Source organism: Liolophura sinensis, chromosome 2, assembly GCF_032854445.1.
Source record: "Liolophura sinensis isolate JHLJ2023 chromosome 2, CUHK_Ljap_v2, whole genome shotgun sequence".
NCBI lineage: Eukaryota > Metazoa > Mollusca > Polyplacophora > Chitonida > Chitonidae > Liolophura > Liolophura sinensis.
This window is the reverse complement of record NC_088296.1, coordinates 25,310,471-25,334,647: the sequence shown is the minus strand read 5'-3', so window position 1 is coordinate 25,334,647 and position 24,177 is coordinate 25,310,471. Positions and strand designations below refer to the sequence as shown.

Here is a 24,177-nt window from a genome sequence, read left to right as displayed (position 1 = left end):
CAGGGATGTATAGTGACTCCTGCTGATTTTAGTACATCATGAATAAACAACTATTTCTTCTGTATCAACTTGTATGAGATAAGTTTGCTGATATGTTCAGTGATGACAGTCTGCGTGGAATTGTGGCTGTTAAAAGCGCAACAGATCATTTGAAAAAGAACACCAGCTCTTTTTTTTTTGTAAACTGCATCAAAACAGCTATTTTTTTTTACTTGCTCTTCACACTGAAACCTTTTAAACTGAAAGGTGCCTTGGAAGTGAACAAAAGGACCCTTGGCTGTTGCCATAGCAACACTATGTGAAATCCCCAAGAGCAGTGTCATTGTCAATTTCACTTGAAAAGTGAAAAGCGCTGCATTAGTTTTTGTTTGACATGGAATCCTATTAATAGCAAATTGTCTTGAAGACGATGCACAGTCTCTAAAAATGGCAGAATTTCACAAAATGCCAAGTACTATTTGACAGAAGTGCTTTGTTTCAAAGCATTATTCCATTATTATGCTCACAGCTATTTGTATTATTGTATTAAACACAAAGTCCTTTTTCTGTGATGAAGGTAAAATGAGTGTATTTGCCCCTGGCATTGAACATGGCTGCTACGTGCGATGTTACAGGCCATTACCATCAAGGATTATAACTATTACAGCTGAGCCGTTTTATATTAAGAAGGCTTTATTGAAAATGTCCAAAATAAGTCTGACAGACAATAAAATATGAGGTACATGTACCTGACCTTTAGTTCAGCTGAACTGAGCAGAAGCATGGTATTTATGTCTGCCAGCCATCTGGAGGCAATACTGTTTTTAATATTGTACAGGCTTCCAGTTTTACACTCTTGCCTTTGATTAGCTAATGAGACAGATTTGTGGCTGCATGATCAACGGTTTTAATTGAAAATGGTATCCAAGTGCCTAAAGAAAAAAAATTAACTTTCATGACTTTCATGAACTTTAATGTAGTTGTCATAGTAACAAGTGATAATAGGTAATTTTATGGCTGTAGTATTTATGTACGGCTCTGCAAAGTTTATGACTTCTCTTAGAGAATGTTGTCTTTTATCATAGATTACAAACTGTCGCAATCTCAGTACGCACAAGCTGTAGGTACATATACACCCAAGCTGATGTATATATACATAAGGGAATCTTAAGTAGATCATACATATGGAAGTCTTAGGAAGTCTGTGATCAAACAGAGAACTCAGCTGTATCAGAAATTGAAATTCACAAACTGGACATCATTGATGGTTCTTGCGTAGGTGGATCAGCTTATTATGAGCTCTCACCATACTTCATGGGTGAGAGGGGAATGCAGGTGGATCAGTTTATTATGAGCTCTCACCATACTTCATGGGTGAGAGGGCAATGCAGCTGGATCAGTTTATTATGAGCTCTCACCATACTTCATGGGTGAGAGGGGAATGCAGGTGGATCAGTTTATTATGAGCTCTCACCATACTTCATGGGTGAGAGAGGAATGCAGGTGGATCAGTTTATTATGAGCTCCCACCATACTTCATGGGTGAGAGGGGAATGCAGGTGGATCAGTTTATTATGAGCTCCCACCATACTTCATGGGTGAGAGAGGAATGCAGGTGGATCAGTTTATTATGAGCTCTCACCATACTTCATGGGTGAGAGAGGAATGCAGGTGGATCAGTTTATTATGAGCTCTCACCATACTTCATGGGTGAGAGGGGAATGCAGGTGGATCAGTTTATTATGAGCTCTCACCATACTTCATGGGTGAGAGGGGAATGCAGGTGGATCAGTTTATTATGAGCTCCCACCATACTTCATGGGTGAGAGGGGAATGCAGGTGGATCAGTTTATTATGAGCTCTCACCATACTTCATGGGTGAGAGGGGAATGCAGGTGGATCAGTTTATTATGAGCTCCCACCATACTTCATGGGTGAGAGGGGAATGCAGGTGGATCAGTTTATTATGAGCTCCCACCATACTTCATGGGTGAGAGAGGAATACAGGTGGATCAGTTTATTATGAGCTCTCACCATACTTCATGGGTAAGAGAGGAATACTCGATGTAACAAGTTCACTGTCCTTAATTTGCTGTTGTAAATTAAACTAGTTGTAAAATTCTATGATTAATCCTTTACTATAATAAAATTCATGGCAACATAGTCTTCCATCATTTTTTGTGCAGACCTGAAATTTTTGCAATGAAATGTCAATTAAGGTGCAACATTCTGCAGCATTTGTTGCGCCACAGTTAATGCTGTGGACTGTCACGTCTTGTACAACAAAATATGAAGAAAGTGTGTTCAATCTGCACATATATGTCTCTTTAGTGCAGTGATGGTCTGTACTTACTGTACACATGCATTGGACAAAGTTTACTCTGTGTGTGAACCACTGATCACGATCTATAAGAAACTACATTCAGTTAATAATCGTCTGTACCAGGAAACCTGTGCAGTATAGATTGATATGAGCTTTATGCAGTATAGATGGATATGAGCTTTATGCAGTACCAAGAAGTTCATCAGATACATTTACTGTCCAACTTTTTCAGCCAATAAATTAAAGCCCTTTTTTGTAGTGCAATTTATATGCATAGTTATTGTGAAAATGACGTTAAAAATGATTTTTTGTGTCACTTAAAATGCAAGCTTCGTAGAACTGTGTGTGTTATTTCTCCACACCCAACAGTTCTCTCAGAATGTTTCGAAATATCGGTTTGCAGAAGCGGTTGAAAAGGTTGAAAAAAGGATAACTGTATTTGCCTGACAAAGTGCCCCCCAAAATATTTACTTTTAGAGGTAAATAATGTTTACATAAAAATATATCCCTTTTGATGCTGAAATTTACCTGTGTAGATCAAACAAACATCAGAGGACTTTTCACGAATCATGGGAACTGTTGAAATATGCATGCAAAATGAGTCACTTAATTGTTATGCTCAAAACTTTAGCTCCAACCCAGTATTGTTTGATTTCTATTGGATTTATGTGTTCAAACAGTCATTCGTATACCAGCCGTTAACTAATGAGGGCATTACAGGCCTTAGGCCAGTTCCCAAAACGACGTATAATACATCCAGGTCATTGGGCCAGTTCCCAAAACGGCGTATAATAAATCCAAATCGTTGGGCCAGTTCCCAAAACAACGCATAATACATCCAGGCCGTTGGGCCAGTTCCCAAAACGACGTATAATACATCCAGGTCATTGGGCCAATTCCCAAAACGACGTATAATACATCCAAGTTGTTGGGACAGTTCCCAAAACGACGCATAAGACAACCAAAGGTTACTGAAGTATATACAGTCCAAATGTAGGACGGAATCATGCAAATTAAGAGAAACAGTCAACAGTTTTCAGTGATCTTGGAAAGTATGTTCTGGGCAATTGAGTGAACTCAGTATTCAAATCGTGTACCATGGTAGAATATCAGTTGATAACAAAATATGTATCTCAGTCATTGGGGCTTTGATTGTACAAACCCATCAGAATTCATGATCATACCTGAACATTGCTACCTTAATTGCAAAACTAAACCGCAGAATATTACCAGATTCCATGACCCAAGTCTGTATGGACATGACGTAATACACAGTACTTATGGTGTTTATAGGATGTTTCTTAAACTTCAGTATTATCAAGCATATCTCCTGTTCCTGCTACACTTCACCTGGCTATGTGCGCTCTAGCTTTATATCAGCAGCAAGTTTCTTATGACTGTGTTCCTGGGAGGGTGCTGCGTCACAAATTATAAGTGATTGATATATATGCATATATTCATTCACTATTAACGTGAGAGAATTCATGTAATTCCGTAAGGGTCAGATTACATTGATGCTGTAGGTACTATAGTCTGCTTGGATTATGGTTATGGTAATTGGATATTAATGGGACATGAGTCCGCGGTAATAAATTCTGTACTAATAAGTACTATCATTGTCCCACAGGCAGGCACGGCCATTGCGGTTAACTCTACCAGTAAATCGCGGCCCTTTTTGGATGCAAACATGGTGTCACTCAGCCAATGTGTGTGTACAATACCCCACTTCCATTAGAATACCAGGTACTAGCATTAGTGATTAGGTTGACCTGTTTTCCAATAAGTACCTGATTCACGGTAATCCCTCCTATTGATTAACTCCTCTGATATCCAATCAGATTTAATGGCCCATGGGGTAATACCGCACACCATCCCATTTCAGCGAGGGCCATTTATTCTCAGCAGTTGACCCTGTCTGAGAAATAACCATCAGATTAACCTTTGACCTTTTTTTACTGAGTAGTGATTGGCTCAAGGCCACATGGTCAGGGCAGCAACAGTAAATCATTGCCTGAGATATAAATGTACCTAGTTCCTTTCAACCATTTCATTGTCTCCAAAATTTTTTCAGCATTACAGTATATCGCGTAAAGTTTAGCGTTTTCTGTGTGACATTTTTTGCTTCACTCTGATTGATTCATCTACATTAAATGATACATTAAACTCTTTGGTTTTATTTCGTCATTTGCAGATTATCATGTATAATAACATATAACAGCACAAACAAATTTTTCAACTTTCAAGGGGGCAAAAATAGCTTCAAAGTCTTAAAGTCTTAGATTCTGGGGTCTTCTTAAGACCCCAGAGGTCTGTCTGGAAATTAAGTAGCTTGCAGGGGTGACGTCAACGATGATCCCAGTTTAAACAGAACTCGGTAGGGGTCTGGCCGAATAGGGGCATTGGTGTGTGGAATAGACAGAATAGTGACGGGTGTAGGGGCGCAGAGGGGTACAGAGGGATGCTAAACTGGCCTGAAGAAACCATGTAGTATCTATGTACGTGTCACCTTGTCCACTCTATAGCGACACAGTTCACCAGGCTCGGGGCACTCTGGGGGTGTTCACGAAGTTCCATGCAAGATCTGACCATTGATGGAAAATATGCATAATATTGAGGAGTAATTAACAGGTATAAAAATACCCCGAAATTGAAATGTTTTTAACAAAAAATTCCGGGGCATAATTTTCTTCATTTGGCATAGAAATATAATCTTTGTTTTATAGTTGCGTTTCACATATTCTTTAAAGGGTCACTTTTGAGTTTTTTGCCCTTTTTAACGCTTCACAAAAAGTATAATTTTATCAGTCTCCACAGAATAATGCCTTCAGAATATGCCTCAAGAAACACCTTGCAAACATGTGAAAAAGTTGAAGAATTACAGCAATTGTTCTACAAGAATAGAAAAACATAAACCATCAGTTAAATAGTTTTCTAACAGTGTGTGAGGATCATCCACCTGCAGTAACATCATCCAGGGCCACCCAAACGGACATTACCGCTGAAAGAAATTCAGACTTTTTGAGTTTGTTGAGTTGAATACAAGAATGAGTTGCATTTGACTCCTTGAACTAAACTTCCTGGGCCTTTTTTTTCCGAAAAATGTCAATTAAGAGAATTATAAGTGGAATTATATAAGTCACTGGTCTGAACTGTCAGTCTAACGAGATAACATGAAAATGAGGCAGCACATTCCCACAATGCAACTTTGGCTCGTGGATCACACGTGTAAACAGTACAATAGATTGAAAGTCAGTCAAGTAAGCCAAGTACAATTTTCCTTTCTGTTGATTAGGGAGTTTATAATTCCCAACGATTCCCAATCTCTACAGCAGAACTGAAGTTACACACATGGTACATCACATAATTATACAACAAAATCCAAAGTTTCGAACATCCGGGTTCCAAAGTTAAGAAAGAAGAGGTGATAAATGATATGGAGGTAAATGGGCGAAATGCTGAATTTTTCCTGATTCCTAAAGTTCAAAGTACTTTATGGCAATGAAACTATCAAATTTGAAGGTTAGACATAATTTAATTATATTTCCAGAAAGAATTTCTTGCCTAAAAGCTGTACTTATAAAATCTTTTTATACTAACATCTTCAGTGTCTAACTCACCTGGGTTAAATCCAGTTTGTTTTCACCTCGAGTACTAGTGTCATGTGACTAAAGACTGTGCTGATGATTGGCTCAGAGCAGCTATGATGTCGGCTAGCACTTACAGGTCAAGGAGCAGCTGTATAGATGTTTGTATGTTTGGGGTTTAACGTCGTACTTAGGAATTTTTCAGTCATGCTAGGACGGGGAGTCCTGAATGTGTGTGCTGGTATTGTGTCTTCTTGTGGCAGGGCGAGTCCATGGCACCAAAGTGCTGCCGCCACTGAAGTATCATGCCGAAGACACCAAGCATGACACCACACCCAGTCACATTATACTGACTCTGGACCAGTCCTTTTTTCTTGCTCTAACCTCTCATTGCTGAGCGCTGAGCATGGCAGCAGAAAGTACCATTTTTTAAAGCGGACAGCTATATAGATCTTCCAAGTGCACTTAGAACAGGGTTTTAGCTGAAAACCCAGCTTCTGCGAGGCCCTTGCGACCATGGAGTGACCGTGAAGTGACCCACGATCATGCACAGTTTGCTGGCAGACCTTCCTATGTACTGTCAGAGAGGAAGCTAGCATGAGCTGGATTTGAACTCACAGCGACCACAATGGTGGGAAGCTCCTAGGTCATGGCACCCTGCTGGCATGCTAACCCCCTTGTCCACGGAAGTGCCCTTGTACTGTTTATACATGTGCTTATGCGCTATACATTGTATAGTTAAATTTCTGGTTCCTTCTTCATGATTGACAGATTGTTTAAATTCTGGATATTAATACATGAAACATTAACTGATTTACAAAGTGGCATTAAATGAACTTATTTATTTATTTAATTCGATTATTGGATTATTGGATTGGACTTAAAAGTTCATTGATTCTCCTATGTAACTTGTTATATAGACTTGTTAAGACTTGTTAAATGTGGACTGCATCCAAATTAAACCTGCCTAAAATTTTTGAAACAGTGACCTCGGTGAGTTGAACAATGATAAGGGTCAGCATCTAAACCATTCAGCCCAACCTGTCAGGTAGCTGTCAATACGGAATTAAGGTTTTGTGGTGAAAATGACCCCAACAACTTAAAGTTTCATCCCAATAAATGCATTGACAGGGGCAAATAAGTATCATAAAATATTATTTGTGATGCTAAAACTTACATTTTTTAGCAGAATATTGTATTTCCTACCTTCCAGACAAACCTCGAAAGACTTTACTATAAAGATGAGTAGAACTGTGAGAAACTATCAGGTCATTTACCACTCATCAGATTTGAGTTCGGATTGCTAAACTTATCCCATTGCCGGATATGATTCAGAAAGTGGCTTGGAAAATGGTATTATTGCAAAAATAATAGTTACCATACTGGAAGAAGGCTGTCTATAATTGACAGTCACCAATCCGACAAGTGTATATATCTTCTGTAATGTGGCTATATATACAGACATTTATCTCAGAATGCAGACCGGTGATTTGTGTGTTTTCAATGAAACAGAATAAACTCAATTGTCTGACCTTTCTGCCCGGTGCATTAGATACTGGAATCGGTCTGCAATGCGGCGTGACAGGGCGCTTAACGCCATGCCGCGCCGACTAAGCCAAATGGAAACTTTCCAGGGTACACATTCGATGGTTACATTGGACAATTTATTTTCGCACTGTTTTGGAACAAACAAGCAGACTGGATGGAAGATTATCTCCGTCAAATTCCATCTCCTTTGTAAATAAAACTGATGGGGAATTGGTCTGGATTGATACCTAGATGCTGAAAATATCTGATTTCGTGGTTTTGCATGGGTAGAGGTTTTACCTTGATTATTTTCAAAGAACTGTGGTTTGTTTTAGAGGTTCTGTTAAATGAAGCAGAAACAAGCGTTTGTATTCAGCAGACTAGAGGAAATTGGTCTGTGAGAATCTGTGGCTTGTGTTCACCTTTCTGTTTCTCGGTTTTTGCTTTGAATTTGGTTTCTTGCCACAGGCTCTGAGGCAGTTTTATAGTCTGGCACAGCGGACGATTGGTGAAGTCTCGGGTGTCTGCATAGCTATAGTTCATTTCTACAACCCAGTTTACATGTAGATGTTAAAGGTTTGCCTTGTATCTACCATTATAATCGTAAACATCATGAACTTTTGTGGGGAATTATTTGTTTTTTGTGCTTTCATTTTTTTTTTTTTTTTACATTTTCAATGACCATTTTTTTCCCATATTCCGGCTACTGTGGATGTCTCAAACAGGAACCCATCTGGATTTGTCTGACACCAATTGGACATTCCTGAGGTGATGGTAGCACGATCAGGACTATAGTACCAGTGGATAATTTTACAGTCCACACAATCTGAATAACTCGGCCAATCTGTGAGTGATACCAGTAACAATGCGATGGCTGCTCAGATTACGAGTGGCAGTGACGGAACAGGAGCAATTAGTTGTTCAACACAGATGAAAGAACCAATCAAGCTGATGTTTGAAAATCCTACTCATAAAAGTTAATGAAACTGTTTGAAATGCAAATTTAAGTTTTGTCCATGTCCCCGTTTTCACAATCAAAGGCTTCACAATACAGCGTGCAGTGCAGATGCACTAGCTCACACCAGCCTACAGGCTAGGCCAGGTGTGAATTGAGTTGGCGAGTGGACGCCACATTACCTGTACTGATCTTGGTGTCACAGCCTGTTATTTTGAACATGCAGGTGATAACTTCTGCGCTCCAGGAGTAAAATTCTTTCGTGGTTTACTTAATTGTTGAGCATGTATCGTGGGGTAGGAAGGTCTGTCAGAAACCTGCAGATGGTCGTGGGTTTTCACTTTGTCAGTATCTAAAACCTAACTCCATGTTATTATAGCAGGCCCCTAGATCACAAAGCAGACTTAGACTAAAGTCAAAAATTCTAAATGACTTTCAAATTGTTGTTTCTCACGTAACAATATCAAGACATTGCTTGAAAAGGTAAATTCTAGATAAGTTCTTGTGTGCCAAATTTCAGCTAAAATAACGGAAAAGAAAATACCAAGTTTAGAAATTTTGACTTAGGCCTATAGATGGCTTTGTGGTTCCAAGGCTTGAGGTTTTCATAGGTGTTTGCATGGCGTAGAAATAGAATGAATTCATTATTATGGCTTAACACCACAGGTAAAAATAGAGCATGTACGCAAAGTTAACATCCATCCTGCCATGTGCTAGGCCTGTATATGATGAAGACATCTCTTGAGTGTAAATGTGCCAGGAAGCCTGGAAGTCAGATGTGAGGATGCATACAGCCTGATTGGTGCACCAGTCGATCACTGAGCTAGGGCCCCTGGCTCAGTAACACACTGTTATTGATAATCACAGCAGTAATTATGTGGACTCATATATCCCTGTTAAATGTACTCTTTCATGTGTCAGCTGATTTAACACATTGTAGCAATTGTTGCTGATTTTACACATTGTAGCAATTGTTGCTGATTTAACACATTGTAGCAATTGTTTGGCTTTGCAAACATCAAACTACATTAGCTCAGGCAGGTAGACATTATCTGATAAATGGCTAAACTAAATTTGTTGATACAGGGAAATAAGCTGCAATTTCATTTCCTGTTTGCCGATATTCATTAGGCGGGTGATAATGAGGGAAGTAAATGGAATGCAGGACAAAATGGGCCTGTAGACAGGAAAGGGTGTACAACGTGATACATTTGCATTTCCTGAGGCAGGCAATCAAGCAACTGTGGCTATTTCCGTATCAAATAAAAGTGCTCTGCAAAGAGTTTCGGTCTCGTGGCGAAAAGCAAATATCGTGTGACAAGGGTTGAGCGAAATGTTAATTGAAATGCCATCGTCACAGAAGTGGCCGGCAAGTACCTGCGCCAAAAGGTAGCGACAGATGACACTGGCTGGAGGCAAATTAGAGTAAATTTCCCGCAGGCGTTTATAGGTCCATAGAATCAAGTGTGTGCTAGAAATATCATTTGTCGGGTAAATCTGTTGCCATGTGTTGAAGAGCAGCACTTTACAAGCTCCAAAATTGATTTTTCATCAAGGAAGATAATTGCTGACAAAATCCAGAAGTGTTCCTATTACAGAGAATTAATAGACAGTCTCGCCACAGTTTTTAGCCAAATGCCCGGCAAATTGTGTGTTATATCTTACTGTTGTCATCTATTCGTCTAACCATGTGGATTAGTTAATACAGCTGTAATGAGTTCATTATTCAGGAAGGTCATTAATGCATACGGTGTCACATCATTAATATTTTGTCACCGTCGTCGTATAAGTGAAATATTATTGAGTACGGCGTAAAACACCAATCAAATGAAAAAAATTATATTTTGTTACGTTGATGTATGTTATCATTAAAAATTGCAAAATTACATGTACAGTTTGAAATTGAAAAGACAATTTTAAGTAGAACTCCTTATTTTAGGTAGAACTCCTTATTTTAGGTAGAACTCCTTAGTTAAGGTATAAGTTCTTATTTTTAAGCTTATTTGAACCCAAGTTTTATTTGCTGTTATGAAATACATATATTTATGAGCTGTACTTGTTAAAGTTTAATGACCCAGGAGCCGCTCACCAATGCAGTTGCTGTGAGTTCAAGTCCAGCTCATGCTGGTTTCCTCTCCGGCTGTAAGTGGGAAGATCTGCCAGCAACCTGCGGATGGTCGTGGGTTTCCCCTGGGCTCAGCCCGGTTTCCTCCCACCATGATGCTGGGCGCCGTCGTATAAGTGAAATATTCTTGAGTGTGACATAATCAAATACCAGTCAAATAAATAAATAAATCAATATTAAAGTTTAACGGTACCCTAACTGTCAATCAAGTTGTCGTGTCTGCTGTCTATATCATGAGGGTACTTATTCATGGCAATACGTATGAAAACAACGTGGAACGTGGGAAGAAACGAAGCCTTTCAAATGCCCATCTACATATGCTGTATATAGCATTTGTACATGACAGCATGGTTGTTTGTCCATGGTACTGGTGTTTGTCTTGTACAATAACGCATACACGCTACAAAGTCTTTTTGATGCTGCCTTTCATGTTTGTAGTGGATGTAAATTCGTAGCAAATTGCATTTGTATAGCTGAGTGCTAAATGATTGCATTAGGTTAAAAGAAAAGACAATTGCATCAGTAAAATATCTCACATGAAGATTAGAAAGCATGTAACTTTTGGTCTGTGCCATGATGGATTATGAAAATGGCACACATTGAGTAAATTGAAAGCACTGCCATGTTATCAGTTGTCTTCCGTCAGACTGGAGTTATCTTCATAACCGGAGAACACAGCTATTTTCATTTATATAACCCGAACTGTGGTTATATCCATGCCTGTGTCAGTGCTGTACAAGTGTATGTGTTTCTGGGTGCTTTATTATGGCACAGTTGCCATGGCCTAGAAGAATTCCAGTTTTTAAATCGATTTATGGCGAAGAAAAAATGGCTGTTGCCATTTAGCTGGTTTCTCTTCAAATATATTCAGATTATATAACTGTTTGTCTTTTTTTTTTAAGGGAATATGTGTTATAGATGAGCAGAATACCCAAAATTGTGGTTTTCCTTACTTTTAGTCAAGAAGAGGCCCAGAGCATAGACCAGGAGCTGTTCAATGAGTATGCCTTCAGCGTGGATCAGTTGATGGAGCTGGCTGGTTACAGCTGTGCGGTCGCTATCTCAAAGGTGAGGCGATGACAATACCAAATACACAATGCACAATACCAAATACAACTGCACAACACAAATACACAATTCACAACACCAAATACACAATTCACAACACAAATACACAAAAAATAATTCACAACACCAAATACAACTGCACAACACAAATACACAACACCAAATACACAATGCACAATATTAAATACAACCGCACAACACAAATACACAATTCACAACACCAAATACACAATGCACAATACCAAATACATCCGCACAACACAAATACACAATACCAAATACACAATGCACAATACCAAATACACAAACCAGCATGCACTACAAATTGTTTGCATATCTTCCAGGCATGATTGATGTACATACAACTTGAAATACACAGTGCACAATACCAAATACAACAGCACAACACCAATACACAACACCAATTAAACAATGCACAATACCAAATACAACCACACAACACAAATACACACCACCAAATACACAATGCACAATACCAAATACACAAACCAGCACGCACTACAAATTGTTTGCATATCTTCCAGGTATGATTGATGTACGTGTTATCAGATATTAAAAGCAGTCCAGAGTGATATATAGCCAATTATCCCCAGGGGTGAAATGAAACACCATGCTGGCACTAGCTCACTCATCTCATCTTTTCTATCATGGTATAGAGGATGTGCCCAAATTCCATTGTTTTCAGACCACAGAAAGGCTTTTTTTGTCCTTTAAATGTGGTCAGTGCTGAATCACCTTGCAAGCAAATAAATGTATACAGGTAGGTTTATTTATTTATTTATTTATTTGATTGGTGTTTTACGCCATACTCAAGAATATCTCACTTATACAATGGCGGCCAGCATTATGGTGGGAGGAAACCGGGCAGAGCCCACAACCATCCACAGGTTGCTGTCAGACCTTCCCACGTACAGCCAGAGAGGAAGCCAGCATGAGCTGGACTTGAACTCACAGTGACCACATTTGTGAGCGGCTCCTGGGTCGTTACGCTGCGCTAGCACGCTAACCGACTGAGCCACGGAGGCCCCTGTACAGGTAGGTATTTGTATCTGTGATAGATCAGTGTATGATCTACATGCCAAAGGTCGATGGTTTACTATGGGCATTCTGGTTTTCCAGAGCCTATCATAACTAACACCAAGTGAAAAAGGTTTTGAGTAGACATGTTTATAATACCCATCAAATCAAAACCCATCTGTTGACAGTGTTATCCACTGGAGAAGATGTCCAAAGATAATGGTGCAGTTCTGGTGTGCTGTGGACCAGGTAACAATGGAGGGGATGGACTAGTGTGTGCCAGACACCTGAAAATGTTTGTAAGTGACATAATGTTGTGTGTGCCAGACACCAGAAAATGTTTGTAATGACATAATATTGTGTGTGCCAGACACCTGAAAATGTTTGTAATGACATAATATTGTGTGTGCCAGACACCTGAAAATGTTTGTAATGACATAATATTGTGTGTGCCAGACACCTGAAAATGTTTGTAATGACATAATATTGTGTGTGCCAGACACCTGAAAATGTTTGTAATGACATAATATTGTGTGTGCCAGACACCTGAAAATGTTTGTAATGACATAATATTGTGTGTGCCAGACACCTGAAAATGTTTGAAATGTCATAATATTGTGTGTGCCAGACACCTGAAAATGTTTGTAATGACATAATATTGGTGTGTGCCAGACACCTGAAAATGTTTGTAAGTGACATAATATTGTGTGTGCCAGACACCTGAAAATGTTTGAAATGTCATAATATTGTGTGTGCCAGACACCTGAAAATGTTTGAAATTACATAATATTGTGTGTGCCAGACACCTGAAAATGTTTGTAATGACATAATATTGTGTGTGCCAGACATCTGAAAATGTTTGTAAGTGACATAATATTGTGTGTGCCAGACACCTGAAAATGTTTGAAATGTCATAATATTGTGTGTGCCAGACACCTGAAAATGTTTGAAATTACATAATATTGTGTGTGCCAGACACCTGAAAATGTTTGAAATGTCATAATATTGTGTGCGCCAGACACCTGAAAATGTTTGAAATTACATAATGTTGTGTGTGCCAGACACCTGAAAATGTTTGAAATGTCATAATATTGTGTGTGCCAGACACCTGAAAATGTTTGTAAGGAAAGAGCTTAAACGTCAGAATTGATGGTGTCCAGTGGATGGATATGCCCTGAGCTACAGGACATGCGTGCTGTCACATGTCCGATCAGCTGGACTGCTCCCTTGTCCAGTCCGACCTCTGTGTTGTCCATTCCTGGCCTCCCTGTTAAAGCCCAACATCTGGGAACTTCACAGCGGCAAGGACAACAGCTTTTGTTACAGTCTGTTCACATAACCTTCACTCTATAAACTCCATTTTATATTAATTATATTAATTAGTCTACAATGTCTTATGGTTGCTTTTCTCCACTGATTTTTATACAACATGAAAGGCCCAGTAGAATTAATAAAAAGACTCCAAAACAGTGTAGGCTCTGGACGGGCTGTAGCTTCCTGCGATCAAACATGCAAGACTCACCATTCGCTTACGCTGGGTACATGGGAATATAATCCATTTTCACACCATTTAATATGTATACCAGTACACTCAGACATTATTAGTTGGTAGAGCATCCGCTTCGAGAGTGGTAGATCCAGGGTCAGTCCTGGGTCCGAGTCACACATTAAACCTTAAAAAGAGGTAAAAGTTGTAACTTTTCTCGTTTGGCGTTCAGCATGAAGGGGACAGTGCAATGACTAGTTGACCCGTAATCAGTATAATGGCTTGGGCGGGGCAGGCTTGCCTTCGGCAAGGCATCTCTGTGAAGCAGCACTAGATAAAAAACCGGTTGAAATCCCTTCCTGCAACAAGAAGGCACATTACATGCACTCTGAGGACTCCTTCGTCATCATATGACTGAAAAATTGTTGAGTACGACATTAAACCCCAAGCACTCACTCACTCACTCTGACATTATTACACTTGCCAGTGTTACAAGTGTTGAGATTGGGGTATCAATCTATATAAACAACCCAGTATTTAAATATAAACAATCAGTCAGGAAACTTGTCAAGCAATACAAGTGCATCGGTAGACCCCATCCGACCATGTATGTATGTTAAGATACCTGCAGTGATTATAAAATCACTTAAATTCACCCAATTTAACCTTTTTTGTGCCTAAAATACAAGAAAATAAATGTAATCGGTTTGCATACGTCTAAACTAATTCCTTCTGCCCTTGGAAGTGGTAAATAATTCTCTGTGGTGGTTTATGTGAATTCATTGATGTCCACCCGGTGGACTAGATTTGGTGGGAGATCTGGCAATGAAGACAAGAGCACAAGTCACATCAAAGGATAATTCCGTCCCCATTCAGGGTAAGGCAGACATTTTGTGTGAATTCATTGATGTCCACCTGGTGGACTAGATTTGGTGGGAGATCTGGCAATGAAGACAAGAGCACAAGTCACATCAAAGGATTAATTCCGTCCCATTCAGGGTAAGGCAGACATTTTTGTGTGAATTCATTGATGTCCACCTGGTGGACTAGATTTGGTGGAGATCTGGCAATGAAGACAAGAGCACAAGTCACATCAAAGGATAATTCCGTCCCCATTCAGGGCAAGCCAGATGTTCTGTCCCCCAATCAGCAAGTCTGGTTGCCTTCAGTAGCAGACAGTGAAGCTCAAAAAGATGCTTCTTTCTATACATACAGATACCTGAAAATGTTTGTAAATAATGTCAGATCTGCCAGACACCTGAAAATGTTTATAAGTAACATCAAGTGTGACAGACACTGAAAATGTTCATAAATAACATCAGGTGTACTGAACACCTGAAAATGTTTATAAATAAACACCAGGTGTGTCAGACACCTGAAAATCACCTGCATGTAAAAGTATGTATGTACCACAAACTTCATGGTTTGTCAGAGTTATGTTCGGAGCATACCTGAGTAAACCACTCACCTGTGCCTGGCACCTGAGTTACACCACCCACCTGTGCCTGGCACCTGAGTAAACCACCCACCTGTGCCAGGCACCTGAGTAAACCATCCGTCCTGTGCCAGGTGCCTGAGTAAACCATCCACCTGTGCCTGGCACCTAATTAAACCACCCACCTGTGCCAAGCACCTGAGTAAACCATCCACCTGTACTAGGCACCTGAGTAAAGCACCCACCTGTGCCTGGCACCTAATTCAACCACCCATCTGTTCCTGGTACCTGAGTACACCACCCACCTGTGCCAGGTGCCTGAGTAAACCCATCCACCTGTGCCTGGCACCTAATTAAACCACCCACCTGTGCCAGGGACCTGAGGAAACCATCCACCTGTGTCAGGCACCTGAGAAACCTCCCGACAGAAAACTGCAGCCCAACAAGGGAAGCTAAATTCAAACACATGACCTCACTTGATAATCACAGCGAGAGGATAGGTCCAGTGATAGTTACATGTTTTATATATCTGGATTCAGTAGAGAAATCATAATATTAAGTGACTATTGTTGTAAATGGTGACGTTTTTCTCATTTTGCAGGAGTACAAATCTACAGTATTATGGCTATGTTTCTCATTTTGAAGGACTACAAACCTACAGTATTAAGTCTACATTTTCTCATTTTGCAGGGTTACAAACCTACAGTATTATGGCTATGTTTTCTCATTTTGCAGGACTACAAACCTACAGTATTATGGCTGTTTTCTCATTTTGCAGGGTTTACAAACCTACAGTATTATGGCTATGTTTTCTCATTTTGCAGGACTACAAACCTACAGTATTATGGCTGTTTTTCTCATTTGCAGGGCTACAAACCTACAGTATTATGGCTATGTTTTCTCATTTTGCAGGGTTACAAACCTACAGTATTATGGCTAGGTTTTCCTCATTTTGCAGAGTTACAAACCTAAAGTATTTTGGCTACGTTTTCTCATTTTGCAGGGCTACAAACCTAAAGTATTATGGCTACGTTTTCTCATTTTTGCAGGGCTACAAACCTAAAGTATTATGGCTATGTTTTCTCATTTTGCAGGGCTACAAACCTACAGTATTATGGCTACGTTTCTCATTTTGCAGGGCTACAAACCTAAAGTATTATGGCTAATGTTTTTCTCATTTTGCAGGGCTACAAACCTACAGTATTATGGCTACGTTTTCTCATTTTGCAGGGCTACAAACCTACAGTATTATGGCTACGTTTCTCATTTTGCAGGGCTACAAACCTACAGTATTATGGCTATGTTTTCTCATTTTGCAGGGCTACAAACCTACAGTATTATGGCTACGTTTTCTCATTTTGCAGGGCTACAAACCTACAGTATTATGACTACGTTTTCTCATTTTTGCAGGGCTACAAACCTACAGTATTATTGCTATGTTTTCTCATTTTGCAGGGCTACAAACCTACAGTATTATGGCTACGTTTTCTCATTTTGCAGGGCTACAAACCTACAGTATTATGGCTACGTTTTCTCATTTTGCAGGCTACAAACCTACAGTATTATGGCTACGTTTTCTCATTTTGCAGGGCTACAAACCTACAATATTATGGCTACGTTTTCTCATTTTGCAGGGCTACAAACCTACAGTATTATGGCTACGTTTTCTCATTTTGCAGGGCTACAAACCTAAAGTATTATGGCTATGTTTCTCATTTTGCAGGGCTACAAACCTACAGTATTATGGCTACGTTTTCTCATTTTGCAGGGCTACAAACCTACAGTATTATGGCTATGTTTTCTCATTTTGCAGGGCTACAAACCTACAGTATTCTACCCAAAGAAGCCAAGTAAGAAGCTGTATGAGAACCTGAACCTGCAGTGTGAGAGAATGGACATGCCCTTCCTCTCGTTCTTCCCTTCTGAACCGCACTTAATCAACCAGTCGTACAATCTTGTCATAGACGCCATATTTGGATTCAGTTTTAAGGGCCCCGCACGGCCGGAATGGGCTGTCGTCCTCGACAAGCTGAAGAAGGTGGAAATTCCGATTTGCAGTATTGACGTCCCCTCTGGTAAGTATTTACCTCAGAGATATCCCCCTTAAGTGTGCCATCCACTCAAATGTAGGCTGAGGAAGGAAGAGGTCTGCTTTTGAAGTCCTCGTTAGTCAAAATTTACTCCTGAGTTGTGTGCTATTACTTATATTTTGCTTGAAGAAGATAAATTTCCCCATTTGCAGTATTGATGGTGAGGATTTACTCCAGAGTTATGTCCCCTTAGTGTGCCTCCCAGATACATGCTGAAGAAGGGCGGTATATCCATATTTGCAGTACATGTTTCCCCTCTGATAAGGATGTGCTCCAGAGTTATGTCCCCTTAGTGTGCCTCTCAGATACAGGCTGAAGAAGGCACCATATCCATATTTGCAGTACATATTTCTCAGATATATGCTGAAGACAGTAGATATGCTTATTTGCAGAATTGCTGTGTTATTTGATAAGGATGTGCTTCAAAGTTATATCCCCTTAGTGCTCCTTCGGCAGAGATGTACAGCTACAGTAACCATAATCTCTTGCGATGTTGTGCAGCTGTCGTGTTTCCTTGGCCATATTTCCTTGAACACTTTATGGTTCTTTGTTACGTCTGCAGGGCTTGGGCCTGTACAATTCAGTACACAGATGTCTGTATTTTATTTGATTCATGTTTTACATCATACTCATTTGGGGGCTTCCATGGCTCACTTGGTTAGCATGCTAGTGCAGCGTAATGACCCAGTAGCCTCTCACCAATGCAGTCGCTGTGAGAAAGTCCAGCTCATGCTGGCTTCCTCTCCGGCCGTACATGGGAAGGTCAGGCAGCAACCTGCAAGATGGTCGTGGGTTTCCCCCCAGGCCCTGCCCGGTTTCCTCCCACCATAATGCTGGCCGCCATCGTATAAGTGAAACATTCTTGAGTACGGTATTAGACAGTGGGTCATAAAGGAGATAAATTCTTGTTTTCCATCTAGTTACTGTCTGCAAAAGTGAGCTTAATTGAGCAAATTTGTTTTTGTTTTTTTATACAAAGTCTTAGTGTCTTGGTTGTTTAGTTTAATCCAATACACATCCTTGTTTTGGTGCAGTTAATTCGCTTCTCAGAGAGGTAATTTCATGTAAAAACCTTCCAGCTTTAGGGCATGTAATAAACTGTATCACCACCACCTCTCAAAACCTTACAACAGTCTATTGGTAAATTATTAACCAGTTACAGGATATCAGGTTTTGATGGAATGACAAGTGCTTTGTTTATCATGGAAGATTGGGTATTAATGCCGTGTCCTTCATATGTCCCCATGGTAACCAATTTGGCTTAACTCCTTCGTGTGGCTTCATGCTGTGTCTCACGTCTGCAAACGACATCGCACTTATCATATCATGGTTTTAAAAATATCCCTCGTGGAGTGTGTAATTTCCGGGGTCGCTTTTGAGCTGGTATTACGTCATTTATTCTTCTTTCTGTTTTTTTTTTTTAATAATTTAATTTTGCCATGTTTTTGCTGGGTGTTGAAATGTAATGTGTCATGATCAGTTTTTCCCATGTTTATTAGCTTCCTTTTTTTAACTCCAAATCCAATATTACGTTTTTTTTTATTAATGCATGGCTATAAATTGGTATTTTTTTTTATTTTCCCCATCCCTGTTCAGAAGATACAGAGAATATGCTAGAAAAAAATGAAACATTTTGTGGTAATAATTTTTGGGGCGTGTTTGTTTATTAACAAGTCAAAATGTTGTCAGGAAGATAACAAGGTATTTAAAATGATAAACAGTAACTGAGTGACAGTAAAATAGTCTCTTCAAGAAAACCTGTTGATGGTTGTTGGTTTTTCCCCTGGCTCTGCCCAGTTTCCTCCCACCAAAATCCTGGCCACCATTGTATAAGTGAAATATTCTTCAGTACAGCGTAAAACACCAATCAAATAAATACATAAATGGCAGATGGCTGGAATAAATTCTGGGTGGATCAACTTGTAAATGAGGTCAGCTGGAACATTTGAACCCTGGAGCTGTGTTGTTGTTGTACGGTTACATCCTATACATTCAAGCTATTTCCATGTTGCATCTGTTTTTTGTTTGTTTATAATTTGGCTCATCCCATCTTTCTGTTTGTCATGCTATGATATCCATGCTGTAACTGATCCAAACATTATCTGATTTTGTGTGCTGGCGTACTTTGTGGAACTTCACATGCAGTTTGAAAGTCAGCTTTTGTGCGTATTTAAAATGATTTTCATCATTTTCATTGGTTGTTGGTTCCAATCGATAATAGCTTCAAATATTGTCCTGTTGTGTCAAACATTGGTGTAGTCTTTATGTGAGGCTGGCAGATGAACCAGATCAACCATATAGATTGATCCATACACAAGATTTGCATGTTTAGCACAGGATGTGATTTAGTTCAGCCTTTATGTCAGGCTCACAGATGAACCAGATCAACCATATAGATTGATCCATACACAAGATTTGCATGTTTAGCATAGGATGTGATTTAGTTCAGCCCTTTATGTCAGGCTCACAGATGAACCAGATCAACCATGCAGATTGATGCAGACACAAGATTTGCATGTTTAGCACAGGATGTGATTTAGTTCAGCCTTTATGTCAGGCTCACAGATGAACCAGATCAACCATACAGGTTGATCCATACACAAGATTTGCATGTTTAGCACAGGATGTGATTTAGTTCAGCCTTTATGTCAGACTCACAGATGAACCAGATCAACCATACAGGTTGATCCATACACAAGATTTGCATGTTTAGCACAGGATGTGATTTAGTTCAGCCTTTATGTCAGGCTTACAGATGAACCAGATCAACCATACAGATTGATCCATACACAAGATTTGCATGTTTAGCACAGGGTGTGATTTAGTTCAGCCTTTATGTCAGGCTCACAGATGAACCAGATCAACCATACAGGTTGATCCATACACAAGATTTGCATGTTTAGCACAGGATGTGATTTAGTTCAGCCTTTATGTCTGGTTCACAGATGAACCAGATCAACCATACAGATTGATCCATACACAAGATTTGCATGTTTAGCACAGGAGGTGATTTAGTTCAGCTTTTATGTCAGGCTCACAGATGAACCAGATCAACCATGCAGGTTGATCCATACACAAGATTTGCATGTTTAGCACAGGATGTGATTTAGTTCAGCCTTTATGTCAGGCTCACAGATGAACCAGATCAACCATACAGGTTGATCCATACACAAGATTTGCATGTTTAGCACAGGATGTGATTTAGTTCAGCCTTTATGTCTGGTTCACAGATGAACCAGATCAACCATACAGATTGATCCATACACAAGATTTGCATGTTTAGCACAGGAGGTGATTTAGTTCAGCTTTTATGTCAGGCTCACAGATGAACCAGATCAACCATGCAGGTTGATCCATACACAAGATTTGCATGTTTAGCACAGGATGTGATTTAGTTCAGCCTTTATGTCAGGCTCACAGATGAACCAGATCAACCATGCAGATTGATCCAGACACAAGATTTGCATGTTTAGCACAGGATGTGATTTAGTTCAGCCTTTATGTCAGGCTCACAGATGAACCAGATCAACCATGCAGGTTGATCCATACACAAGATTTGCATGTTTAGCACAGGATGTGATTTAGTTCAGCCTTTATGTCAGGCTCACAGATGAACCAGATCAACCATACAGATTGATCCATACACAAGATTTGCATGTTTAGCACAGATGTGATTTAGTTCAGCCTTTATGTCAGGCTCACAGATGAACCAGATCAACCATACAGATTGATCCATACACAAGATTTGCATGTTTAGCACAGGATGTGATTTAGTTCAGCCTTTATGTCAGGCTTACAGATGAACCAGATCAACCATACAGATTGATCCATACACAAGATTTGCATGTTTAGCACAGGATGTGATTTAGTTCAGCCTTTATGTCAGGCTCACAGATGAACCAGATCAACCATAAAGATTGATCCATACACAAGATTTGCATGTTTAGCACAGGATGTGATTAGTTCAGCCTTTATGTCAGGCTGACAGATGAACCAGATCAACCATACAGATTGATCCATACACAAGATTTGCTTGTTTAGCACAGGATGTGATTTAGTTCAGCCTTTATGTCAGGCTCACAGGTGAACCAGATCAACCATGCAGATTGATACACAAGATTGACATGTTTAGCACAGGATGTGATTTAGTTCAGCCCTTTATGTCAGGCTCACAGATGAACCAGATCAACCATACAGATTGATCGATACACAAGATTTGCATGTTAGCACAGGATGTGATTTAGTTCAGCCTTTATGTCAGGCTCACAGATGACCCAGATCAACCATAAAGATTGATCCATACACAAGATTTGCATGTTTAGCACAGGATGTGATTTAGTTCAGCCCTTTATGTCAGGCTCACAGATGAACCAGATCAACCATAAAGATTGATCCATACACAAGATTTGCATGTTTAGCACAGGATGTGATTTAGTTCAGCCCTTTATGTCAGGCTCACAGATGAACCAGATCAACCATACAGATTGATCCATACACAAGATTTGCTTGTTTAGCACAGGATGTGATTTAGTTCAGCCTTTATGTCAGGCTTACAGATGAACCAGATCAACCATACAGATTGATCCATACACAAGATTTGCATGTTTAGCACAGGATGTGATTTAGTTCAGCCTTTATGTCAGGCTCACAGATGAACCAGATCAACCATGCAGATTGATCCATACACAAGATTTGCATGTTTAACACAGGATGTGATTTAGTTCAGCCTTTATGTCAGACTCACAGATGAACCAGATCAACCATAAAGATTGATCCATACACAAGATTTGCATGTTTAGCACAGGATATGATTTAGTTCAGCCTTTATGTCAGGCTCACAGATGAACCAGATCAACCATACAGATTGATCCATACACAAGATTTGCATGTTTAGCACAGGATGTGATTTAGTTCAGCCTTTATGTCAGGCTCACAGATGAACCAGATCAACCATACAGATTGATCCATACACAAGATTTGCTTGTTTAGCACAGGATGTGATTTAGTTCAGCCTTTATGTCAGGCTCACAGATGAACCAGATCAACCATGCAGATTGATACACAAGATTGACATGTTTAGCACAGGATGTGATTTAGTTCAGCCCTTTATGTCAGGCTCACAGATGAACCAGATCAACCATGCAGATTGATCCATACACAAGATTGACATGTTTAGCACAGGATGTGATTTAGTTCAGCCTTTATGTCAGGGTCACAGATGAACCAGATCAACCATGCAGATTGATCCATACACAAGATTTGCATGTTTAGCACAGGATGTGATTTAGTTCAGCCTTTATGTCAGTCTCACAGATGAACCAGATCAACCATGCAGATTGATACACAAGATTGACATGTTTAGCACAGGATGTGATTTAGTTCAGCCTTTATGTCAGGCTCACAGATGAACCAGATCAACCATACAGATTGATACACAAGATTGACATGTTTAGCACAGGATGTGATTTCTCTGAATGGTCTGCTTCTGTTTCAGGTTGGGATGTAGAGGACGGAGACCCAGAAGGCATTAGTCCTGACTTCCTCATCTCCCTAACCGCTCCCAAACGGTGTGCCCGCCATTTCAAGGGGCACTTCCACTTCCTGGGAGGTCGATTCGTCCCAAGGACCTTGGAGCAAAAGTACGAACTGAAACTTCCCCCGTATCCAGGCACGGACTGCGTCGTCGAGCTGCTGACACAGATGCCGGAGGAAAAAACCGAAAGAAAAAGAGGGGAAAGATCACAAAGATCACAAAGATAAAAAAGATCACTCTTGAAATAATCCTTGTCCAAATTACATTTAGCTGTCATGTGCAGGATTCTTTATTCACCCTGGATCAGATTCACGCACGTGTAGTAGACTACAATGATACTAGCATACCTTAATTGTTCTTATATTTCAGGCCCTCTAATTGTTCGGACACTTATTATTGTTCGGACACTCATAATTGTCCAGACAGTCATTATTGCTTGGACACTTTAATTGTTCAGACACTCTAATTGTTCAGACCCTCTAATTGTTCAGACACTCATTATTTTTCTTACACTCTAATTGTTCGGACACTCTAATTGTTCAGACACTCTCATTTTTCGGACACTCTAATTGTTCGGACACTTATTATTATTTGGACACTCATTATTGTTCGGACACTCATTGTTCGGTACATTCATTGTTCGGACACTCATTATTGTTCGGACACTCTAATTGTTCGAACACTCCAATTGTTCGGACACTCTAATTGTTCGGACACTCTAATTGTTCGGACACTCATTATTGTTCAGACACTCTAATTGTTCGGACACTCATAATTGTTCAGACACGATATGTAGCTATCATTCTGGCGACCCTAGCTGTGTAGGCCTATATCTTTGACAGAGTAGTAAAGTTCCCATGTGTGGACTCAAGACTTTAAGTCTTGGAGTTTGAGTTTGAAAGGATTACCCATTCTCCTGTTACACACCTAGGCTAAAGGCTTGAAAGATGTTTGCAGAATAAGAAGAACTACAATGGACTATGACATGCATAGGCAGACTATAAATGATGAACCAGGCAGGATAACATTCCTCC

The 24,177-nt window shown here is 39.8% G+C and overlaps 1 protein-coding gene across 4 annotated transcripts in view; it reads left to right on the top strand.

The window, feature by feature from the left end:
• The window catches only part of LOC135462748 (NAD(P)H-hydrate epimerase-like), a 184,316-nt gene extending 160,551 nt beyond the window's left edge, over positions 1-23,765 (top strand). For all 4 annotated transcript variants that reach the window (XM_064739989.1, XM_064739988.1, XM_064739987.1 and 1 more), the window contains 4 exons: positions 11,453-11,561; positions 12,788-12,898; positions 17,334-17,595; positions 23,105-23,765. In XM_064739989.1, the coding sequence (XP_064596059.1) occupies positions 11,453-11,561; positions 12,788-12,898; positions 17,334-17,595; positions 23,105-23,370 (748 nt within the window). In that variant the 3' untranslated portion in view covers positions 23,371-23,765. The remainder of the gene's footprint in view (positions 1-11,452; positions 11,562-12,787; positions 12,899-17,333; positions 17,596-23,104) is intronic.
• Positions 23,766-24,177: the final 412 nt, after the last annotated feature.